The sequence below is a fragment of the Phasianus colchicus genome, chromosome 6 (assembly GCF_987193195.1).
Source record: "Phasianus colchicus chromosome 6, bPhaCol1.hap1.1, whole genome shotgun sequence".
Lineage (NCBI taxonomy): Eukaryota > Metazoa > Chordata > Aves > Galliformes > Phasianidae > Phasianus > Phasianus colchicus.
Genome location: NC_143441.1, coordinates 43,684,054 through 43,706,485, shown reverse-complemented (window position 1 = coordinate 43,706,485; position 22,432 = coordinate 43,684,054). Strand labels below are relative to the sequence as shown.

At 38.9% G+C, this 22,432-nt stretch overlaps 1 protein-coding gene across 7 annotated transcripts in view; it reads left to right on the top strand.

Moving 5' to 3' along the window:
• ZMYND11 (zinc finger MYND-type containing 11) overlaps positions 1–22,432 on the top strand; it is a 102,836-nt gene that overhangs the window by 20,473 nt on the left and 59,931 nt on the right. For 5 of the 7 annotated variants that reach the window (XM_031615976.2, XM_031615979.2, XM_090143123.1 and 2 more), the window contains exon 2: positions 21,138–21,272. In XM_031615976.2, coding sequence (XP_031471836.1) covers positions 21,157–21,272 — 116 coding nt within the window. In that variant the 5' untranslated portion in view covers positions 21,138–21,156. Of the gene's footprint in view, positions 1–8,711; positions 8,937–16,622; positions 16,722–21,137; positions 21,273–22,432 lie in introns of those variants that run through there. The other 2 variants (XM_090143121.1, XM_031615978.2) reach the window with 2 other exon arrangements.

The following is a 22,432-nucleotide window of genomic DNA, read 5'->3' as shown; positions in this document are numbered from 1 at the left end:
AAAGCAATTGATGTGACGTGGCTGCATTCTTAAGCTGTAACAATGAAAAATTAGTAATGTTGTTAAAGGATTTTGCAGTGATTTTGCTTTTGATATCATTTGAAGACTGGTATTCCTTAAACTCACTTTGTTCTTTGCATAGTGTACAAATATAATGGTGTGGTTCTGTGCAATTCTGAGCTGAATTATGCCTGGATTTGTTCCTTAGCTTGGTTTACTGGAATATATTAATGTATAGATACCAAATTTCTTGTCAATGCTGAACATTTGTATTTGATTTATGTTTACTGACCCAAAATCTTGTAACAAATAATAGAAGCAAACTACTTCAGTAGCTTTTTTTTTGATCTTTTTTCTTATCTTCATAAACAGTGCTGCAGGCACCCCGGCTGGTACCTGCAGTAAATGGATGCTTGATGGCATGTATTCCTTTGCTACCTTATCTGCCTGTGTGTCCAGTGCCCAGCTCACAGAACATACTTATTCACAGAGGCTGGTCATTGTTGTCACAATGCAGCATTAAGGGCCATTGACTGTGATGAAATGTGGAACATCAAACACCTTTTTTCGGTATATCCATCCACCTGATTTGCTCCTGTTCTGAAAATAGTATCTGTTCATTGTTTTAAAATGAGTTTCTGAATAGAAGAGAGCGTGTAATGGAACCAAAATTCTACTTTTCTTAAAATCAAATCATTTAGAATTCATTCCAGAACTTGTGACTTATTTTTTTGTTTTCCCTTATGCAGCCTTTTAAAATAATTTCTGTTTCTGCAGTTTGGATAAAGCTCTGATGCAGAATTGCATCTGATCCTTTTCAGTGAAGCAAGGGAAGAACAGAAGGAGTGATGGAGCTGAGAGATTTTTCTCTGCTCTGATCTCAGGCAAGCCTCTTAACATCTCAAAGGCTTACGTTCCCCTGCTTTACACTGTGGGCTTGATATGTGTCCAATGTTAGAATGTTCTTCAGGTCAGCTAACAAAATTTCCAACTTCTTTAGGATACTAGAAACCAGGGTAGAAGAAACAGTTTACTTGATCATTGAGTCTTAGTATTTCTTCGTGAAAGGTTATCTATGAACTTCAGAAGTTAAGTGTTACTCTGGGGTTTGGATAATGCCTTGTAACTGAGTTTACTCTGCATCCTATACAAGTCTAGTACAATGTATTTGGCCAAATATGTCTAATTATGGTTTGAATTGTGGGATTTTGTGGTGGAATTGACTTGTGGGCATAGAGTGGCGCTGGATAATGTTTTCTTACGGAATTAGTTTGTACTGAGTCATCCTGAAGAACATTTCTTTTGCCTGTTTCTACCTATTGGTGGCTACTGTTACCATCTCCATCACCGCTGGCTTCTTGCCAGGCTGCCTCCAACAAAAGTATTTTGCATGCCCTGTCCCATGGAGCACTCTTCATGTCCCATCATGTCACTGTCAAAGCCCTTCCTTCACCAGGACGAGAGCTTTTCTTTCACATCTGTCTTATGCTTTAGTATGGTGGTGGGCATCTCAAGAGCATCTCTTTCCCTCTCAGAATGGTTTAGGCATCCATCTTCAGTGCAGGTGTGACAGCACCACTCTTGTTATGCTGCTCTCTGTGCAGAGAAAACTGTCACTTTTTGTGCTTAAGATGTTATGAATGGCAGCTTTTAATGTTTTTGCCTTTAACAGTGTATTTGAAGTAGACATCCAAGTGCTGGTGGATAAGCTTTTTAACTAATCCAGAGCTTTGTGTTAGTAATTAAAAAAAATGAGTGGTGCCAGTTTTCATCAGAAAGTCACTGGAGGCATAATATATTACAAATATGTAGCACCTAATTTTCCTCCTTCAAATTCTTTTCTGGAAACTGGAATGTGTACCTTTTTACAGATATCTGTGTTTTATAAGAATTTTGCTTTGTTTTTTCTGTAAAAATAAAATTAAACACTGTTAATTCTAGTACATTTTTACTCAGTTATGAGGAGAAATCAAATGCCGGATGCAAACCAATGGACAGTTGCGCAGTGATGAATGTATTTGCAAAGCAGCTTCTATAAAGCATGTAGGAGTTTGATTTTCTTATCTAGTATCCTCTTAATCTTTTTCATTTCATGGACAAATAAGGCATGCACACAACAGGTTTCTAATTCCAGGAGAGTACAGCCATTTAGGGCACAACTTGGGCATGTTGGACCTCCTTAGCTTCACATGTGTCCAAGTCCCTTTGGATAACATTCCTTTTATTTTGTCAATTGTACCATTCAGCTTAGTGTCGTCAGCAAACTTGCTGAGGTTACACTCAATCCCATTGTCCAGAGCAGTGATAAAGATCACCAATCCCAAGGCTGACCCATATGGGATGCCACTCTTATCCATCTCTATAACACAAATCTTGAAAAGTTATTTTTTAATTCAGATTGTAAACACTAAGTCAGAGACTCTGTAGGTACTTGTTTTGAGGTATACATCTGTTGGTCACCTTACAGCAATCCATAAATACTTGTAGAAGTCATAGATGCACATAAACAAGTGTTAGTCACTTTGTGTTGCATATTTGGCAATCAGTTGATTGAGTCATTGAATTTTTTTTTAAAATCTCAGTATGTTTACAAGTGTTGGTTCGTATCTCCATACCCCTGAAATGTGGCCTCAGCTCCCACTGCACCAGGATTCACTTCAAGCCATAAGAGGCTATGGAAGGTTTATCTACTTCTGTAACTCCAGCATTTTAATGAGTGTCTTCACTGATGTTGAGTTTTGATTATAAAAATCATCCTTGTTAACAGACTATTGCTATTCTGTTGTTTTTAACGTAGGGAAAATAAATTTTGTTCATATTTACCACCTGTAGAGGAAATCTATACTGGTGCTGTTCTTAGCTCAGCTTTGCGGAGTATTTGTGTGCAAACATGACAGATACTGTTTTCCAGTGTTTCATTATTGTGCAGTCAGTACTTCAAAGGATTCCCTTGTATCATTTCATGTATCATGCAGTCCCCAGAAAACTCTTTGAATATACATTGTACGTACAGCAAAGGGCTGTATGTATTGTGTACTGCTGCATTGGTAGCCAGAAGGTCAGACACTAAAATTAATGTATTTCTGAATAATTCAAATTTAGTATCAAGGTTGATTTTTCATGGATACTACTCAAAGCACCACACTGATTTATGGCTAATGCATTATATTTTTTCTCTGTAAGAACAATGAGGGCCCGTTCCCTTCTCCTCACAGGTAGAGGCATGCCTTCTAAACATTCATACCTTCAAAAATAATAGAAAGCATAGGTAGAGTCTTGGACTTGTCTCAAATGTGTGCAGGAATTCTACAGAATTAAGGAAACTGTGTCAGGAATCCACTAGAGATCTTCAGGTCAGATTTGTTAACTTTTATTGATATTATCAATATGTGCATCTGAAATAATTTTGAAAGAATCTTTGAGTAGATTATTCTTTTAAGGAAAACTTCGTAAATTAGCTGTCTTTCAGTATATTTTTATTTCTCTTTGGAGAACATTGAGTATAATTATCCTTGGATTGTTTTTTGAAGTCTTTTCAATGATATAGAATGGATTAAAAGAGAGATTACTAAAGAATTAAGACATTAAGATTTTTTTTTTTTTAATTTTTACCTTCCCTCAATTACAAAATGATTTTCTCATAAGAAAATGTCAAACAAACTAAAAAAAGTAAAATTACCCATAGCAGTGTAGTTCCTCTTCTCTGACTTTTCTCTTGTTAGATGAGCAGCAGTAGAGGAGAGAAATGGCATTCCTTCTCATGTCCTCTGCTACCATTTTTCACTGTTTTTCTTGCACTCATTTTTCATGGGTATTAACTTGCTCCGTAGCGTTCTCTGCAGTTTGATCTTTATTTTATGTTTTGCTTTGGAGTTCATCAGGGTGGTGATAGAACTTAAATGCAGTTCTGCAAGATTATTTTAATTGAATGTTTGAGTAACTCTGTGTGCTGCTGTAATGAATTCTGTTAACTTGATCTGGAACTTGGAAAGACCATCCTATGTGGTTTTCATAACCAAAAAAGTGCCTGTAACGTTCTGTTGAGCAGATCTCAGATCACAGTTCATTTGCTTTTGGCTTTAGGGAACTGAAGTGCTGCCGCACCCCGTATTTGTGCTGCTGCAGTATTTTTCCAGGCATCCTTTTAGAGCAAAAAATGACAAGTGACATCGTTACTGCTCCGAGTCACAGTCTAACTGTCTCCTGTACAAATGTCCTTTTGAGTTACGGCTGTTTCTTTTCCTTACCTGCATACTGTAGTCCTGACTTAGCACTGGATTGCATCACATCAGACAAGCCTATGCGGAGGTTCTTAGTAGATCTTCAGCAATAGCTCCATCACTTCCTTGCCATTGTCTAGATATTTTTTTTTTTTTCCAAACTCATTGGGAGGATGAAGAATAAAGGCTGATCAGGAAAGCTGTGCTGGATTAACTGTGCAGGATGCTGGTATGATCAGCTCTCCTTGTTCTTCCTGTACACCTGTGTGTTTGTTCCAACATGGGGCTGTCCAGTGAGACTGCCTCAGTTCACCTTTATTTTATTTGCTGAGTAGACAGAAGCCCTGCTTATTTAAGCCTTTTTTTTTTTTTTTTTTTTTTTTGGCTACTGTGCTCACATGTGTGCTTGCATGCAAGAAGGAACAAGCTTGCTATTTCCATTATACTTATGAAGTGGTGAAAGTTTCTATTGCAGACCAGTTTTTGTTGCAGCTTTCCAAGAGCAGTGCTTCTCTCCTTTCTGGGAAATACCCACTCAATGACACAGAGTACTGAAGCAAAAGCTGTGTATATACAAGACCTAACCCCTATAAAGGCAGCAAGAAAGAACAATCTGTCAGTTGAGACATCAGACAAGACTGGTTTTATTTTTCAAATGTCCACTGGACTTATTTTGAGACATAGCTGATTGAGACAAAAAGCCTTACTCCTTGTCTGTAATTCACAGTCTGTGACAAGTGGAGAGGAAAGGAGCTGCTGTGCATGGGGTTTGCCCATGGGTGTAGCCAAATCCTCGACAGCCAGCAGTGCTGGTTAGTGAAAGGTAATGTTTGAGCTGGGCCATAAAGCTTGGAAAGGCAGCCATAGATCACAATTAAGGGTGTGCATTTCCTCAATGGTGTAACTCCTCAGAGATGGAGACTGTAACTGTTTACCAAAGCCCATTTTTTGTCTTCAGAGCGGCGTTTAGGAAACCTGAACTGAGACTTATTAGGCGTATCTGTGGGAGACAAAAAGGGGGAATTGTTGGTCTCCAGGCACCACTGACAGGCTGGCTGCTGTGGTCAGAGAAGATATTTAATTTCAAAGGATAAAATACAGGATTCATTTTTTTTTCTTTTTTTATCTGAAGTTGAGCTTATCTGGTTTGTGCTTTATCTAATTTAACTTATGAGAATTGTAAAATCAGCTATGTTAAGCAAACAATTTATTTTGTTTTAATTCCAGCTTCTCTTTGTTTTAATAAACCTTGGTTTTTGTTAGGATTACTGTAGTGTGGGTAATTTCACACAGATGTCTCCAAAGAGTAAGGAAAAATCCATAACTCTTTAAGAGAACAGCTAGAGGGAAAAGGATCTCTGGAACTGCTTTTCATTCCTGCACAGTCCTGGTGGCAGGGCTTGGATTAAAGTGGTGGGTCAGGAAATCTGGCTGCAGCTGGCAGGCACAGGACAGCACAGGAGCTGAAGCAAAGACAAAGAGACAACGGCTTAGGCCTTTAAAATCTAAACTTTGAAGATGTTGAAGTTGTATAAAATGTAGGACTACTAAATAGCATAGAGGTGGTTGAACTAGGTGGTCTTAGTGGCCTTTTCCAATGATTCTGTAATTGTGTGAACAGGTCCTCTCTGCGACATGGCTGGGATGTTTTCATCTTTGCTTCTTTTTATTTTTTTAATAGTGCTGTGAGATACATAGTAATGTGAAATACGAGGCACGGCGATCAGGTTGTGTTTTTCTCTTTTCTTTCAAGCTTCATCAAACAACATCAAGAAATCAGATATTTTAAGAGTCGCGTGTAATTTTATGAGATATAAATACTGTTTTCAGACAGCGTGCATTTGGCCTGTAGACTTTGCGGTGGAGGTTGTGTGATTAAATATAGTGGTTCAATTTTCAAGAAGGGCTTCATAATATAAAAGCTAATAACAGTGGCAGCAAAGCATGCTTAGAGACAGGTAATCAAATTTCATGATTTAAGACATAAGCGCATTACCTGAGAACATCTGAAAGCCCTCGTTTCTCTCTGTCACCTGCAAAGCCTTCTGCAATTAGCAAGGTTCACTGTGGGCATTTGTAGCGTCTGGTTTATTTGAAGCATTACTACCAACAATTGTTAGGGGAGGATACAGCCTTTGTATTTCACCATATATCAAGCACTGCTGCAGAGTGCTGCCCGGCTTTGCTTGGCCGTGCTGCTGAGTGACACCAGCCTGCTCTCAAACAAAAGAGCCTGGTGACAGAAGAGCCATGGGAGCACCAAATCGCTCCATCCGCCCTCAGATCGAGAGATCTCGAATTGTTTTCACATGCTGCTTTGGGATTTAGTTCAACTCCTTTTTTTGTAAATCAGTTGTAGTTGGTGGAAAAAAACCAAACCCTGCATTTCCATGCAGCAGAACCTATGAGGAGTTCATGCAGAGTTGGTTGGAACTTGTGCTCCTCCTATGCGAATAAAACCTATAGGTAGGAATTCGGACACTGTTTCTCTTTCTTCAGGATGTTGGGAAAGTAACATGTTTTAACAGGTAGAACCACCTAATATTTCCTCTAAATAAATCAGAGAAAGAGACTCAAAGTGCTTTCCCAGCGCCCTCTTTATCTAGGGAGGGCAGTCCGTGGAGGGAACAGGTCTGTGCCAGGGCTGGGTCTCCTTGCTGGGCTGCTCACCCAGTTCTGTGGAAGGGAGCTGGTACCTGCACTTTCAGCTTTTTTTTCTGATCTATTTTACATTTTGTGCATTTCTGTGAGCTCCATAAAAGTCAAGGTCAAACTGAAGGAACCCTTGTGAATAATGGGAGATGTTCAAATTGTTCAAGACAGAGACATCAGTATTAAAGTTTTCCATTACTTATACGATCGCAGCTTCTTTTTATTGCACTCCTTAAACTGTTTGGAAGTAGTCACAGGAAGTGCATATAGAATGCAGAACTGGCTGAACCAATTTGATGGGATGTGTGCTGGGAGAGTCACGAGAGTGAGTCTGCACATCCAGCAGTGCTGCAGCGTTTGGGTCAAAGTCCACAGAGTTAGAGAAGGGGCCCCCTAAAGTCAGCACAGATACTCTTTTCTTGGCTCAGTTTCTGCTTGATCCAGGTATTCCTGTAAAACACTGGAGAAAATTCTGTAGCTCTGCTTTTTGCAGTTTCATTTTGCCTGGCTGGAGAGCCGCATCTATAAAAATTACTTTTCTTGTAAGAAAAATGAAAAAATTTCCTGCACTGCAATTTTTTCTTAATTAAAAACTCGGTCTGTGAAGAAATTATTAATTCAAAACATATTCTAATTTTCAATTTGAATAATGTATATATCAGACATTGCTATTAATCAGTAGCTTTTTTCTAGAATGGTAACAATATTACTAGGCCTATAATTGAAATTTATCCATTCATATTTTTCCTCAGAAATAACAAATACAGTTGCTTAAGCCTTTCTGAATGAAAAACACAACTGCATTTTTCTTGACTTTAAACAGATGGGGTAAATAAGACATCTTCAGTTATTCAAAGATGTCCATATGGAAACATATCGATGAAGTTTTTCATCCAAAAAAGGCAAAGTAAAACACCACAAACCATAATCTGGTGGCTGCAGCCCTTAGCTGAGATGTGAGAAATTCTGTTTCCAGTGGGGCTTTAAGCAAGGTGAGAAAGGGGGGCCTTTCCTGAGCAAGGCTGTGTAATTTAACTCCAAACGTATGCATTGCTCATCCTAATCTCACTTTATCTTCCATGGAGAGAAATGGTTAATTTTAGGACTTAATTCATCTGACCTATATGCAGTGTCTGCTTTGCACCAAGATGGATTGTTGCGCTGAGTAGATCATGTCAAGGGTGAAGGGAGTGTGAAGTGATTAGCTCACACATAGATGTCTGCATTTAATCCTTTTTTCTTTTTTTTTTCATCTTCTCCCTTATGTTGGAGGTTACATTAACAAAATAATGGATTTGCTGTAGGTTGAAAGACAGATTGGCAGTGTCTGTGTGGTTGTCCTTCGGCACCTACCCCTATCGTGCCGGAGACTCCAGGTCAGGTGAAGAGATATGAGAGTGATTCCAGTGCACGTGTCAGATAGGGCCAGTGCATTTCCACACATCGTTTTGCTACCAGTAGGGCAGCATTTTTCTAGGGAAAGAGCTGTAATAAAAATCATGTTCTTTCAACGTTCTTTTCTATTCTAGAGTGACCAGCAGCTTCGCTGGAAGAATCGTAAAACGTTTGGATGGGGAGCAATACACAAGCATTCAGCAGCCTTGCCAAAAGTTGAATAAACATTTCTTGATTTAGGGAGATGAAGTTTCAAATGTGCTCCTCTGAGCGATCAAGCTATGGAAAAAGTATTGGTTTGTTTGTCAGCGTTATTTCCTGTTCTTGAGTTGCTTAATATGCGCTCTCTTTTGCAACACAGAACACAGAGAAAAGAATTAGTGGTCTTTCTTTCCATCAGAAAACTGCTGTTTTCAGGGAGCTGTTACCCCAGCAAGCACGTAATTGTGGGCTGCAAACACCTCTCTGAGCGCTGCGGCAAGTTGAGGGGAGAAAGTGTTGGTCTTTTGTTTTGTTTTCTGTGTATTGCAGTATTTGCTGTCTTCATAGAAGGAGATGCTGAAGTGCAAAAGTGAGCTTTAGTGAAGTTTATGCTTTTACCTTTGAAAACCAGATTTTCAGCCTTCCCAGCATGTTTGGGGATAAATCACGGCTTTCTTCTCTGAACAGGTTTGGTAACTTTTGCTGGCTATGTTTTTTCCTAAGCAATTATACTTTGGGGCCCTGCATTTCAACTTCTGCCTCAAATTGTTTTTATAGAGCAATTGGCAGCGCTGCTGAGTGAGGTTCTTTTGGTGCTTTCCATTTGGCGCTCTCTCCTCAAACTCTTCTGCTTTTGTAAATGCTACCTGGTTGGCTGTTACCTAGAATAGACATGTCATGTGTTGGACATTTTGCTTAATACTGAACTTACATTTTTATGTGGAAAGTGCTAGTGAGAAAGTATTCTAGCTATTTAATCTATGGGAAGTGGATGAAAGACTGTTTGTAATGCAGTCATTAAAATCTATTCAAAACAGGAAGCATAAAGAAGGGGAAGAGAAATGGAAGTGCAAATGTAACTGCCTTTTTTCTTTTCTTTTTTTTTGTCATCTTCTTGTGGTATTATGTAGATCCCCAGCCAGATGGCTACTGGCTGTAAGCTGTGTGTGGACTCGCAGGATTTTAACTCCTCTGTTGGTCTCCCATCTGTCATAAACTCAGAAGCTGCAGTCCAGAGACCGACGTGAATATTGGTGGATTTTTAGCACACAAACAGTTACACCCAAAGGCTGCAGAAATAGCACGAGCTCTAATGAAGACAGGATGCTGTCCCTGCGGCAGCCCCGCTGCTAGACTCACAGGGAGGTCAGCTGTGGTCAGTTCAAACCAGTGCTTTGAACGGAGGGTGGCTGAGCTGTGGGCAGCGGCCTGCAGTCTGCCCCAAAAGGAGATTTTTCTGTTGTTGGAGATTTTAAACCCACAGTCAGTCTTGGTAAGAAATGTCATATCTTAGGATAGAATAACAGTCTTAAACAGAAAAAGTTGGTCAAAGTCAGAACCTCTCCACCTGGAAGGAATAGGCCTATAACAATTAGAAACATTTAACTCTTTCTTCACTTACAAATGATCAGTGCAAGATTCTCTTCTTCTTTCAGCATGTCATCACTTAAAGCAGTGTACTCTGTCTCTGTTGGTGGAGGTGAAAGCAGTGGGAAACTTCTCAGATTTCGTGGTATACGATAGAAGAATGCACTGGTCACTTGGATGATGGGCACCTATTGGGGCTTCGTTATCACTAAAAAAAGTTAAACTTGGCTCCTATAGTAAAAGAAGCCCTCATGCTTTAAGTCCTGTCATTATAAAACAAGCAGAATGAGCAATTAAATGAAGCCTTTATGAAGCAGGCATGAACAAATGAAATTGAAATAGGGGCTGAGCACGCTCTAAACTTTAGAATTAATCTTAGCAGGTGAACACATTAAAAGAAATGCATATGTAAATCTGTGAGGAAATCACTGTTACTGTGAAGTCTGCCCAAAATTATAGTTTGTTTTCTTTATTAATGGATCTGATTTCAGTGAGAATAAGCATGACGTCCCTGCAAGGATGTAACTAAGGAACAACCATCTGCAGTAAAGCAATCTGGAAATCCAGCTTCAAAAACTCAGCTGTGAACAAATTAACCTTCCTTCCACTGTGTGCTTGGTTCTGTAGAAGAGGGAGTAGCTGAGGAGTGTCACAAAGTGCCAGACCATGACCTGTAGTGCTGGGGAAACGGACAGAGCTAAGTACCTATTTCAGCTTAAAGCATCACAGCGGGGGCAGTGCTGGGCCGGTGCTCTGGCAGCACAGCAGGCTCTGTGCCTTCTGCCTGGGTGTAAAGAGAAGGTGCTGATTGGAAGACTTGCCCTGTGTTGTAACACTGGAACATTGTAATACTCTTGCAATTTTTCCTTTGTATTACGCTGAAAAGATTTTCACAGAAGTCGGAGTAGGAGCTATACTTCATAAATGGTATTTTCTGTAGACTGATCGTAGAATTAGTTAATTTTTCTGGGCTTTACTTTGGGTTGGTAGACTCGAGAATGGCACGCTCTTCAGTCTTTTCCTGTGCTTTCCTCAGTTTCCATCACCATATATATTAAGTTTCTGTGCCAGAGCTTTGGCTTATTCCTCTGCGCTGAGGTTAAATGAGTAAAGTCATAGACCAGCCAGATGTTGGCACTGAAATAATCTGAAAATGAAGCCCTGCTTCTGCCAACAAAATTATTAATCCTGTATTTCTGTGCCCGAGGGAAGTGGAGGAGAAAAGAACAGTATGGTCCTGTTGCCTTTAATGAACCTCAGTCCTACATAATGGTATAGCAGGAAGAGTTCTTAAGTGTTCAGGAAGTAATTTCTTCCCTAAAGGGCCTTTGTAATCTGCTCTGTATCATTGCCATCATCATCAGTGCTTGAAGAAATGGGTTTCAGATGCACTTGCAAGAGGAGGTACAGATTGTAATGTTGCAGTGAGAGGTATCCTAATCCTGCAGAGCTCTCCCGTCTCTCTGGCTTCTAGCTTCAGCATACCATGGACTTGCTTGTGAGTAGAATAGCAAACCATTGGTCAAAGTAATAAGTTTCTTGTGCAAGTAATGTGGAACAGATATAAAATGCAAGAATCATGATGAAGTGAAATGGATTTTCTGTAACAAAAAAGTGCATAATTTAATTCACCTCCAGCTGGTCCTGGAAGAGCCTTGAGAAGAATTCTCTATATTAAAAAATAAAGACATATGTTGTAAGTTGGCTTCAGGTAAGAGAAGATGAGAAATACGTGCTGGAAGCAGAGTCATAGGTAGTCAAAAATGTATCAAAAGAGATCACATTAGTGCTCCCAATGTAGTAACTAACTTTGAAGGAAACTGCTCAACAAATTCAAGGTCGCAGTCTAAGACAGCATGTGTTGGGGGGAGATTTTTAGAGAAGAAATGTCTACTTGCCAGCATCATCCCATGCCATCAGCCACACCAAGAGCTGGTTGGAAAATGAAGGGATGTATTCCTCCTGCTCTCCTTTCTGTCCCTTAAGCAACTTGTAGGAAGGAAATGCTAACCTGTAATGGTAGAAAAAAGCTTTCTTGATGTCAGCTGTTATCTGGGTTTGCTGAAAACTGGCAATATCCAGGGTTCCACATATGTTCATCACCTGACCAATTTCTTTGATAGATCTTTGTTTCTTCAAATCATTTCTTGGCTTTTAAGTTTCTCTTTTCTTTCAAAATTTCCTTTTGGTCATTTTTCCACTCTTTATTTATCAACTATTGAAGCAAACGTAAAAAGAAAAGGGTCCTGATTATATTCGGCTGTTTTCCATTAATGATTTGTTTACTTACAAATCCTGTTATTTGGAACTGTACATCAGTTTCTTGAAGACTGTTCTCACATGTCTGTAAACTGTCCTTAGGGCAAGCTTCATCCTTGTCTGGACATGAGCAGTTTGGGGGGAAAAGTTGATGGCTATGTGAAGTAAGTACATACATGCAGAACAAAATACTGCTTTTAAGGTTTGTTAGAACTTCAGTGGAAAAAAAGAATCAGAATGGATCTTTGAAATGGATAGGGATTAAGGCTTCACTAAGGAATGATGATAGACTTGGTTTGGGGCAAGATGAGAGAGAGGCTGTATTGAAATGTGCATGATTAGTATAATTAGACTTTGTGTACTGTGCATAAAGGACAGAACATATTCAGTAAATATACTTCAGAGGATACTTTTAAACTAGATGTTTATGGCCAAGATGAAAATACACTCAAAGGAAAAAAACAAACAAGCAAACAACAAAAACAGAAGAAAGCAAGTGAGGTGAGAACTTGGGGAAAGGCTTCCAGTTCTATAGTATATTATTCTTTCTGTTGATCTCATTTTGATGAACTGTCCCACAGCTGCAGGAGCATTGCATGAAACTTTCAGTTCCATTCTATCTGACATTCACCTTGAATTTCAGAAGCAGGATTGAAAACTCAGATTTTACAATTTGATCCTCTCCCTGCCTTAAAGTTTCTTTTGATTAAAACTGTAAAAGCCTGTAAGCTTTGGCACTGTTTATCTTTGGCTCATCTTACCTGCATTACAGATCAATGCGCTTTAACTCTGTGAGTTCTGAGTGTATTTCAGTAGGTTTCCAGGTCAGGTGAGCCCAGACATTTTGGGCTTGAAGTTGGCAGCCTTGTTTGTTCTGAATGGCACTTATTTTCTTCATATAGTATCAGCTTTCCCTGAGATGACTACTGACAAGAGTTTCCTTTGGGTTGGTGCTGCTCGTGGCCTGACTTCTGGAGGAAAGTGCTTGTGTTTGCCTACCTAATGTGCTGACTTCTGGTTTTAGAAGTTGTGTAGTTGTGCTTTTATTTATGGAGAGGGAGAGGCCAAAGAGAATAACTTGGAAAGGAACAAGTTCAGACAGTCTTCTATTTTGTTAAGGAGCAACAAAAATTGATTCAGCTACCTTTTGTCAATAGAAATTTAGCCTGGTGGAGGAATAGTTTTTACAAACATCTGACAGTTAAGTCGTGCTGCTAGCAGCAAAATCCCAATTTACACTTTAAGGATAATGTCAGTTATGTTTAGTTCAGAGGAGAGGGGGAGAAAAAACAGCTATTTGAAACATTACATCTGCAGAAAGACAACATCCACTCTTTATTTTACCATATATCTTACATAATCTGAAATGAATTTACATTTTCTCAAGGTTTAGCTCTTTTCTGTACTTTGCTAATTCTTTAACCTGGAAAATGCGTGTCTTCTTTTATTAGTGTGAAACTGACTTTCTGTGGAATTCCATCTCCTGGGCATGTACTAGGAAAAATCACTTATTTATTTATGCTGTTATACCTTATCTATTTTACCTTATTTACTGAGGGGGAAAATGTGTTGCATCATTACAGCCCAGGCTCACAGAATAACCAAGCTCCTTAGCCTCCAGAACAGAAAGCAAGATGATGATCAAAAGATTGCTTTTGGAGAAAGAGCTGCTTTTCTCATTTACATTTCTGAGCATTTTCTAATATGTCTTCCACCTCTCAGTGTTGGTAGCGACAGTTGCAGAATCAAAGTGGTATCTGTTTTAGCATCCAGAAGAAAGTTCTAGCCCTCAACATCAGCCTTCTTTGGCCATGATTTTCCCCGTTTTACGGCCAAGTAAATGTTAGAGCCTGTCAGGATGCATAGCTGCATTAATCATCTCTGCTGGCTACAGCCAGGCGAGTGGACAGGAAGTATCTATTTACCAAGAGCTTGTCTATGCAGGGAAATTGCTCTGCTCGTTATTAACTCCTTCTATGGATTCTTCAGGAGAAGTTTCCCTGTTTCAGTTCTAGTCTGCTTTGAAAAATGAAGAATGGGATAGTGGGTGTAGTCAGACTGCAGAAAGCCCATGTTAGCATGCTGTGTGGGCTCACGCCCTGTCGCCGTGTGTGTCACCTGGGCTTTTGTAACTGACCCACTTCTTGCTCTTGTAGTAGAACATGTTAATTTTGGTTACTCCCAAAGTAAGCTAGTTTGAAGCATACTCATTATTTTTCAAGCGTGATAGTGGACAAGAAACGTTGTCATCACCTTGTATGAACCATCTATTATCTAGGGATGATGAAGTTAGTTGGATGCAATTGTCTTTTGAATAAAAAACTTCTGTGAAGAAAGATGAGCAGTCTTCTGGAGAGCAGCCTTTAAGTGTACAACTGGTACAAGTATCCTCATCTTGGAAATCAGGGGCTTTGTTACTGCAGCAGCTAAAACTTACTTTCGTGAGAAAGTTGCATCACTTTAATGAGCTGTATTTCAAAAAGGAGTTATACTAGTTTAAGTTCCATTCTGAAAACTCTTTGTTTAGTGTAGCTTAGTTTTCTTAAGTAAACCTTAAGCAAACCACACTGTGCTGGTTTTTAGCTCACATTGCATTGATTCAGGAGTTTGCTGATTGCATTAACAGTGCATTCATTTTCAGTGGTGGTATTTTTTTGCGCAAACAATAATTTGCATTGTTCTCATTTTGATATTCCTTTTTAACTTTATTTCTGTTACCAGCTGTAAAGAGAATGATCGCTCACCATGTGTTTAATACATAGCAAAAATCTGAAATTTAAAGCACAATACTGTTTATTTTAAAAGGCAAACATGGAACCAGGGCACATGAAAATTGTATTGAGACAAATATTTAGGAGAAAATACATGATGTGCTTCAGCTTACCTACGCACACCTGAAAGTTGATAGTTATATTGCTGGTAAGAACTTGGGCTCTTTGCTTTGAATACTTTGCTTTCTTTGGCAGTTGTGTTCTTCTCTTGTTCAAACTTACATTGCTAGATAAAATTCTATTCAGAGAATTCTGCTAGGTAAGAACAAAGGGTTGTTTCCTTCCAGTTTTTAGGACAGCCTTCACTATTGTGTGTAAAATTCCAGGATGGAGTTGTCTGGAGGGATAATACAGTGCAGGATTACATCTTAGTCCTGTTCATATTTTTGTATGAGGTAGCTAACAAAATGACTTTGACAGCCTTTAGTTGGAATGCATGATTATTACTCTTTCTGAGCAGCTGTTGCTGCTTCACCCCAGGTTTTGTTACACTCTGTTTACGCTGACTTGCTCTTGTACTTTCTTAGAAGTTCTCTTTGTGGGATGGAGGCCTCACTGCTTCAACATTTGTGTCAAGTTCCCTTTAGCAGGGTGAGTTAAGTAAACAAGAAAGTCCACGTTTGGTTTCAAAAGAGAGTTCAACTATTTGAACGCTGATGATTCAGAATGTCTGAGCTTAAAAATTCAAGTATCATATGCCTTAGCCTCAGTGAATGATATTGAAATACAATAAAAATGAACTTTTGCTCTCAGTTGTTCTAGGAGGGAAAGACTGAAATGTTTACCCACCCACTAAACTGGTGATGAAAGATGTATTTTAATTGTAAGCTATAAAACTGTAGAACTTCAGAGCACAACAGAGATCTGTATAAAGTCCAGTGAACCCCAGCTCTATATCAGCTTCCAAATTCATGATCTGGATTTTAAGAGGAAACTCCTATTTAATGCAAGAACAAAGCACTAAACATTTGGAACTACTTGTACCACTGATACATATGGTTTTATACTTACTATAAAAAGTTAGCCTTTAAGAAATACTAGAGTCCATCACATTATAAAGTGCATATGTAGTTAAGTCTGCATCTAGGTTTCATAACCGCCCAAACTCAGCCAGTCTCACAGCAGGAAAGCCACAAAAACCTAGGATTGGGTCTAGCTTCTTCCTTCTGTAACGCCTAAAGTTTTTTTCACTGTGTAGTGTGGATGAAATAATAGCAAGCTCCAGGGATGCCATGCTGTAAGGCAGAAACTAGCAGCTGAGCAGTGGCAAGGATCAACTCTTTAAATTGTCTTTCCATTGCAATTAACTGCATACCAAATCTCAGCCAAATGGGAGCTCATAGCAGGGATGAAGTTTAACCTGTTTGGCTTTGCACTGAAGGGGATGAACGCCACAGGTAGCCTTGCTTGCAGTGAGCTACAAGCAGGAGATTTAACAAGCTACTACTTGTCAGCTCCTAATTAGCAGCTCCCATCAGAGCAGCAGCACCCAACTGCAGCGCCGTCTGCTTCAGTGCAAAGTCCAATTCATTAGTCAAAATTTTCAGTGGCGTCACATTTTGCTTGGGCGATAGTAGATCTTAAAGCTTAAGATCTACCTACCTTTCTGTTGTTTCTCTCTGTAGGAAGTTTCCAGCTAAACGTAGAGTCCAGCAGTATCAGCTAAATTGGACACAAGCTGCAGGTCAAGGAGGTTCCTTTGGCTAAATCTCTAGATTTGCAAGGTGATTTTTGTTTATTTTGTTTTCACTTGCAGTGCAGATTTCCATATCCATCACAACTGCAACAGACAGCAGTAGAGCATTTGATTTGGCCGAGTGCGTGTCTAACGACTTGGAGCACTGCTGTTTTGACAGTAAGTCTGGTTTGCCACTGCTCTAACATTGCCACTGCATGGCAATGCACACTTTGCTAGGGGCTTTGCACAGCTTGAGAAGATAACCAGTGCTGTGTGTACTACAAGATAAACAGCAGTTTGCTGAGCCTGCCTGCTCACCCTTCCTGATTAGTGAGAAACGTGTGTAATAGTTAGCTCTTGAGGAAAGTTGTGTACAATTAAGAGGTGTACTTTTTGAAATAGCACATTCGAGTGGGAATTAAAAGATAGTAAAACCTTACTCAGATTACACTGAGAAAAAGCAGGGGAGTTGAAAATGGAGAAGATAAATGATTTGCTTCAGGCCCTGTTGTGAGTGTGTGTGTGAGCTGGCATGTCAGGCACACCAAACTTCCTTTATAGGGAGAATCCTTATAATCACCTGATCCCAGGAATGCCTGCGAAACTTGAGAAACGTCCTGCTCATATCAATTATTAGATTTTTAGCAACCTTTTGTTTTTCAGCCTTTTTCTAAGAAACTGTGTGCTACTATAAGCTCGTTAGCAGAACATTATTGAAATAGTAATAAACACATTTACATATGGACAGGGAACACCATTGCTAAAACAACATGTTGGCTCTCAAAACACTGCTGGAAAATTAATGTTTACTTCAGTTTTTAGTTTTCCTTTCAACAGTATTGAAAGAAATGATGTAACAAAAGGCGAGGATAAGAAACCTCTTCAAAGAATTTCTTTGTAAATATACATTTCATTTTTATTGTTTTAGAGCATCACTGGAGTTCAAACTTCTTTCAAGCATTGCATGGATGAATCAGCCTCTTTCGGTACTTGAGCTCTAAGGCATAGATTTGTACACAGTCATGCACTGGAAATGTATGCTTGCTCTCTTGTGTGCACGTGTGCACCCACTTGTAAACAAATAATCAATGGTGATAAATATAGATTTAAGAATCTGTTTCCCATTAAACTTCAGGTCATTTGTATGAGGCAGTTGTGTATGTTGGAGCACTGGGAGCCTTTTCTGTTGCTTGGAAGTAGTTCTAATCAGCAGTCTGACAGGTTATTTCTCAGGCTTTGTAATAATGTAGAAAGCTGCTTAAATATTTTCAGAAATGCAGGGAGAATACTGTTGTGGTTAGTGTTACCATGGGGGAAAAGTGACAATGAAAAGAATAGGAAGAAATATACCATGATCTATTCATCTTTTTCTTTAGTGCAAGAGGCTTTTTATATTTGTTCTATGCAGTCAGAAGATGAAAATAATGTTAATGTAGTCAGGATTTTTTGGAAAAAAAATAACAAGTTTATTTTGATATTTTTGTAAGCGTGTTCTGAAAGAACCGTTATTTCAGTAGTGGAATGTCAACTCTGTGTTTCACAATAGTGCCCATAAATAGAAAAGCAGAGGTATATAAATGAAATGTGTTCGTAGTTCACTCTGAAACTAGACTCCCATTTTTTTTTCCGTGGAAACAACAACAGATACACTGAAAGAGCAAATCCTCAGGTACAAAGCACTGTTTTTCAACATAAGCACCACTATGAGCTGTGCATTTTCACCAGCAATGAATGAGAGCCTGCACGCTACACTCATAAAAGTCTATATCTGTGGATGTGACCCACTGCTGAAAGGCACCACCCACCACCTCACTGTGCTCATTACCCACTTTTTGGACTCCCTAAGCATTCACCAAATGTTGATAGTATCAGTGGTACAGTTTTTTCCACGTGGAGAAATTCAATTCCCAACCTTTGCTTCATACGCACTTGTACGTCAGACGCCATTCTGTCAGACTGCCCCTCTGCTGCCATCTGTCACTCAGCAGCAACATGGGATGTTGATGGGAAGGTTCAACCTCTACTGCCACTGCACCAACATCCACCTCTGACATCATGGGCCAACATCATCAAATAGGAGGCATTACCTTCATAGCAGCTCTCGTATGTTCTTTGAAGATGGAGTATTTTCAAAAGGAGCTTAAAGGGCCTCTGCAGTGCATCTTTTTCACCCCTTCAGCCATCTTTGGTGCAGCTCTGCAGCCCTCAGAATCTTTTAACTACATTGATCTTTTCCTTCTCTCTTGGGCATGGGTTTCTTCTCCTCCCTGGAGATACAGGTGGGAGCTAGTTCCCTGGCCCTACAGGCCAGCCTCTGACATGAGGATGGGGCCCAGCCTGGTGTGTCGCAGGGGTGTGAGAGAAAAGCCACCTCCTTGCATTCTGCCTCTGGGCAATACTCAGTGCTGCACTCACATGGGCTGCCTGTGCCAGGCTACCAAATAATGGTGACTTCAAAAACGGTTGGAGTAAAAGGTACTTTTATTTGTTACAAAATAGAGTGACAACTGGGCTGTTGTTTCACACTGTTTGAGAAGGATGTTGCCTCTTCGATTCTCACACATGGTTGTGATGCTGTCTGGCCTATTTGCCATCCTGGCTACCAACTTCTAAAGCAGGTTCTTAGGGGACAGATGGAATATAAGGAATGGTTTCACTTTTAGTTAATTCTGCTTAAAACAAGCAGTTTTATGTTTCCTTTGAGCTAGTAGGACTGTCCTTTTTATTGTTAGTGTCAAATCCTGTTTTGTATTTTACAGATCTGTTATCCTTAAGAATTAAATTCTACACTTAATCATATGCTTCTCCTACAAATAAGGAAGATTATCTTACTTATAATGTCTTCATATTCTGTAATGTGAATGCAGAGTAGCTCACAGGGATGCAGGATTTTTTCCTACTATTCCCAACAGAGATTTTGTCTGAATCATTCTTAGGCGATGGTATCTACTAGCTGTCACTCTTGGCTGTATTTCTGTCATATTTTCTTTTATCATTCCCTCAAAAATATATTCCTGGCTTTTCTTTTCTGGGGGATGCACCCCATTGCCCTTGCTTTAAATCCCAGAGGGAAAAGATTTCTAAAGTAGAAGTGTTGGGCTGATGGGATCACTCTGTGTCTGTAAGAGCCCTGTGCACTTCAGCTCTTCCCTGGTGCCTCCAGGAGTGAGAGGTGCCTCATGCACAATTGCAACTGGACATGCACATATCGCTTCTCATCAACCTTTTCTTTCTCTCTTTCTTTCTCTCTTTCTTTCTCTCTTTCTTTCTCTCTTTCTTTCTCTCTTTCTTTCTCTCTTTCTTTCTCTCTTTCTTTCTCTCTTTCTTTCTCTCTTTCTTTCTCTCTTTCTTTCTCTCTTTCTTTCTTTTGAAATGAAGTACATAATACTGCATTTATTCCCCCAATAATAGTGTGTTGTACTAAAACCAGAACTGAAGCTTGACAGTTCTTTTAGACAAGTCCATGTTGGTCCTATGGACTTGAAAATTACATTTCCACAACTGATAGGATACTCAGATCTGCTTAGTTTTTGTGAATTTTTAGAGGAGGGAAATTTTGAATACTTACATTTCCATCATTAACGTTGCACAGATGGTGTCTTAATTTTGCATTTTTTGTCTTGTTTTAGGTTAACAGAGTTAATATTCTCCTAATTTCAAGTATCCACATGCATCACACAGAGTTCATTTTGAGGACAGAGCTCTCAAATAAATTATAGATGTTGGTAGCAGTTGTAATTCAGTCTTTTTTTTTGTTTTTCATTCAGGAAGTGGTGGCACTGGAAGAAAGTTATTTAGTGATCAAAATGCATTGTTAAGCTTTTAAAAAGAGATTCCGTTGCCTGTAGTAGGCGATTTATGGCTTATCTGTACTTATTGCCTTGAGCTTTTGGAAAATTTGTAAACAAAGCCAGATGCTCATTATGTTACCATTCAGGGTTGGTTAGATGGTTAAATGCCATCAGAAGCACTTTGGTCCTGTTGGGTTTTAGGCTGTTATAAAAAATGAATTTGCTCCAGAGTATTTTTTTCTTAATATTTATCATTTATGAGAAAGTATTTCTAGTTTCTGTGTGTATAATAGATTTTTTTAAAATTGTTTTAGGTGATAAAAATCAGAAAATAAAAATATGCGAACTGTATTGTAATCTGAACAGTGACCACAGCTTTTTCAATATATCAGAATTCATTCTTACAAAGGGTGGCTTCAAGTTCATCCTTCTTAGGAGTTTTGGGAAATGGGGACATTTGTGAACTCTAGTTAGGGTGACTTCTGCTTTTTACCAAATTTTATGGAACTGAGTTGTGAACTGAGTGTCTTTTCATAGCCAATTTTATGTTAGATTATTTGTTATTGATTTGATAGTTTTTACTGATTGCCTTTTGTCTTTCTGTGATGCGGTGTGTGCAACATATTTTTGGGTTTTATTGCTCTTTAAGCAGAGGGAAACATGATGCTGTATACAGATTGGATTGCTAGAAGTTAACAGAATTTTTAACAGATTTTTTGTGTAATTTTACTTATTGCAAGATGATCTTGTATTCTATTTCATAGTTCATTAATATGTATATTTTTAATTTATTGGGTTGCAGCTGACCAAGTAAACAGGTCATGGCACGCTTAACGAAGAGACGACAGGCAGATACAAAGGCGATCCAGCATCTTTGGGCAGCAATAGAAATAATCCGGAATCAGAAGCAAATTGCTAACATTGACCGTATCACAAAGTAAGTGATCCATTCCAAACTAATCTTAATGAGGGGGAAGGCTGATGATTTGAAAAGCTCTGAGAAACAGACACATTAAACATTGTGAGAGACTGTGAAAAAGCTGCATCAGCTGCTGAGTTACTAATTATCTAATTATAATTGAGTACCTGAAGATCCTATAGTGAGATTTAATCTACTGAGTTGAGATTTTATTCGTCTTGTATTTCCTTGATATAAGCATTTGTAGGAAATATTCAGTCTTTATAGTACTTGAACTGAGTTGATTGTGTTAGAGTTGTTCTTACTTGCTAGCTTGGTCAAAAGAGAAGAGGTAGGTTTAAAAGTGTAGAGAAAATGTCTATAAAATGTGTAAATTATCTAGTTCCTTAAGGAAAGGCTCTAAGTCATTGGATCATATTTTCTGGAAAACAAAGATAAAGAGATAAGTCTGAAATCAATCTCCTTGATTGCCTGAACCATATTTGCTGAGATGAGCATAGGATGCTATTAAAGAAGACATGAAAGGATCACACCTATGACTAATACTATTGTTAATATTAAAATATTCTTCAAGATGTATTAGGTTCTGTATACACAGAGAAATATAAATATTGCTTATTCTGTTGAGCTTGCACTGTTTGAAAAGTCTGAAATATTAAAATAGCTTTTAGAATAACTTGCACTAGCCACTGTAATAAAAACTGAGAGGTTTTGTGCCTCTTTGCTTTGTCTGCATTTCGAGGCCAATGTGCATGTCACATTTGCCAAGTAATCAATATGAATAATTTAAAGGAGCAAAACTAACCAGTTGGCATCTCTTCAGTTGCCAGAACCAGTGTGAGCTGATAGAGAAGGCAGATATCACGGAAGGGCAGGGTTATAAACAGTGCAGGTGACTAATGAAATGAAAATCACTACAGCATAGTCCACTGACGAAGTTTGAAATCTCTGTGGTGGAAGTGAACAGCAAAATCATCTTAATAAGTAGAAGAAGTGTAATAACTCAGGTTGTGCAAATACAGTGAACAATATACAGGAGAAAAGAAAAAGATGATGTCCCAAGTGAAATAATGCATACTTGGCTTTTATAACAACAATAAATGAATAAATGCGCCATTAAACCAAAAAACACCTTCCAAATGACAATTCCAAGCAGGCTTGAAATGGGAGATTCTATT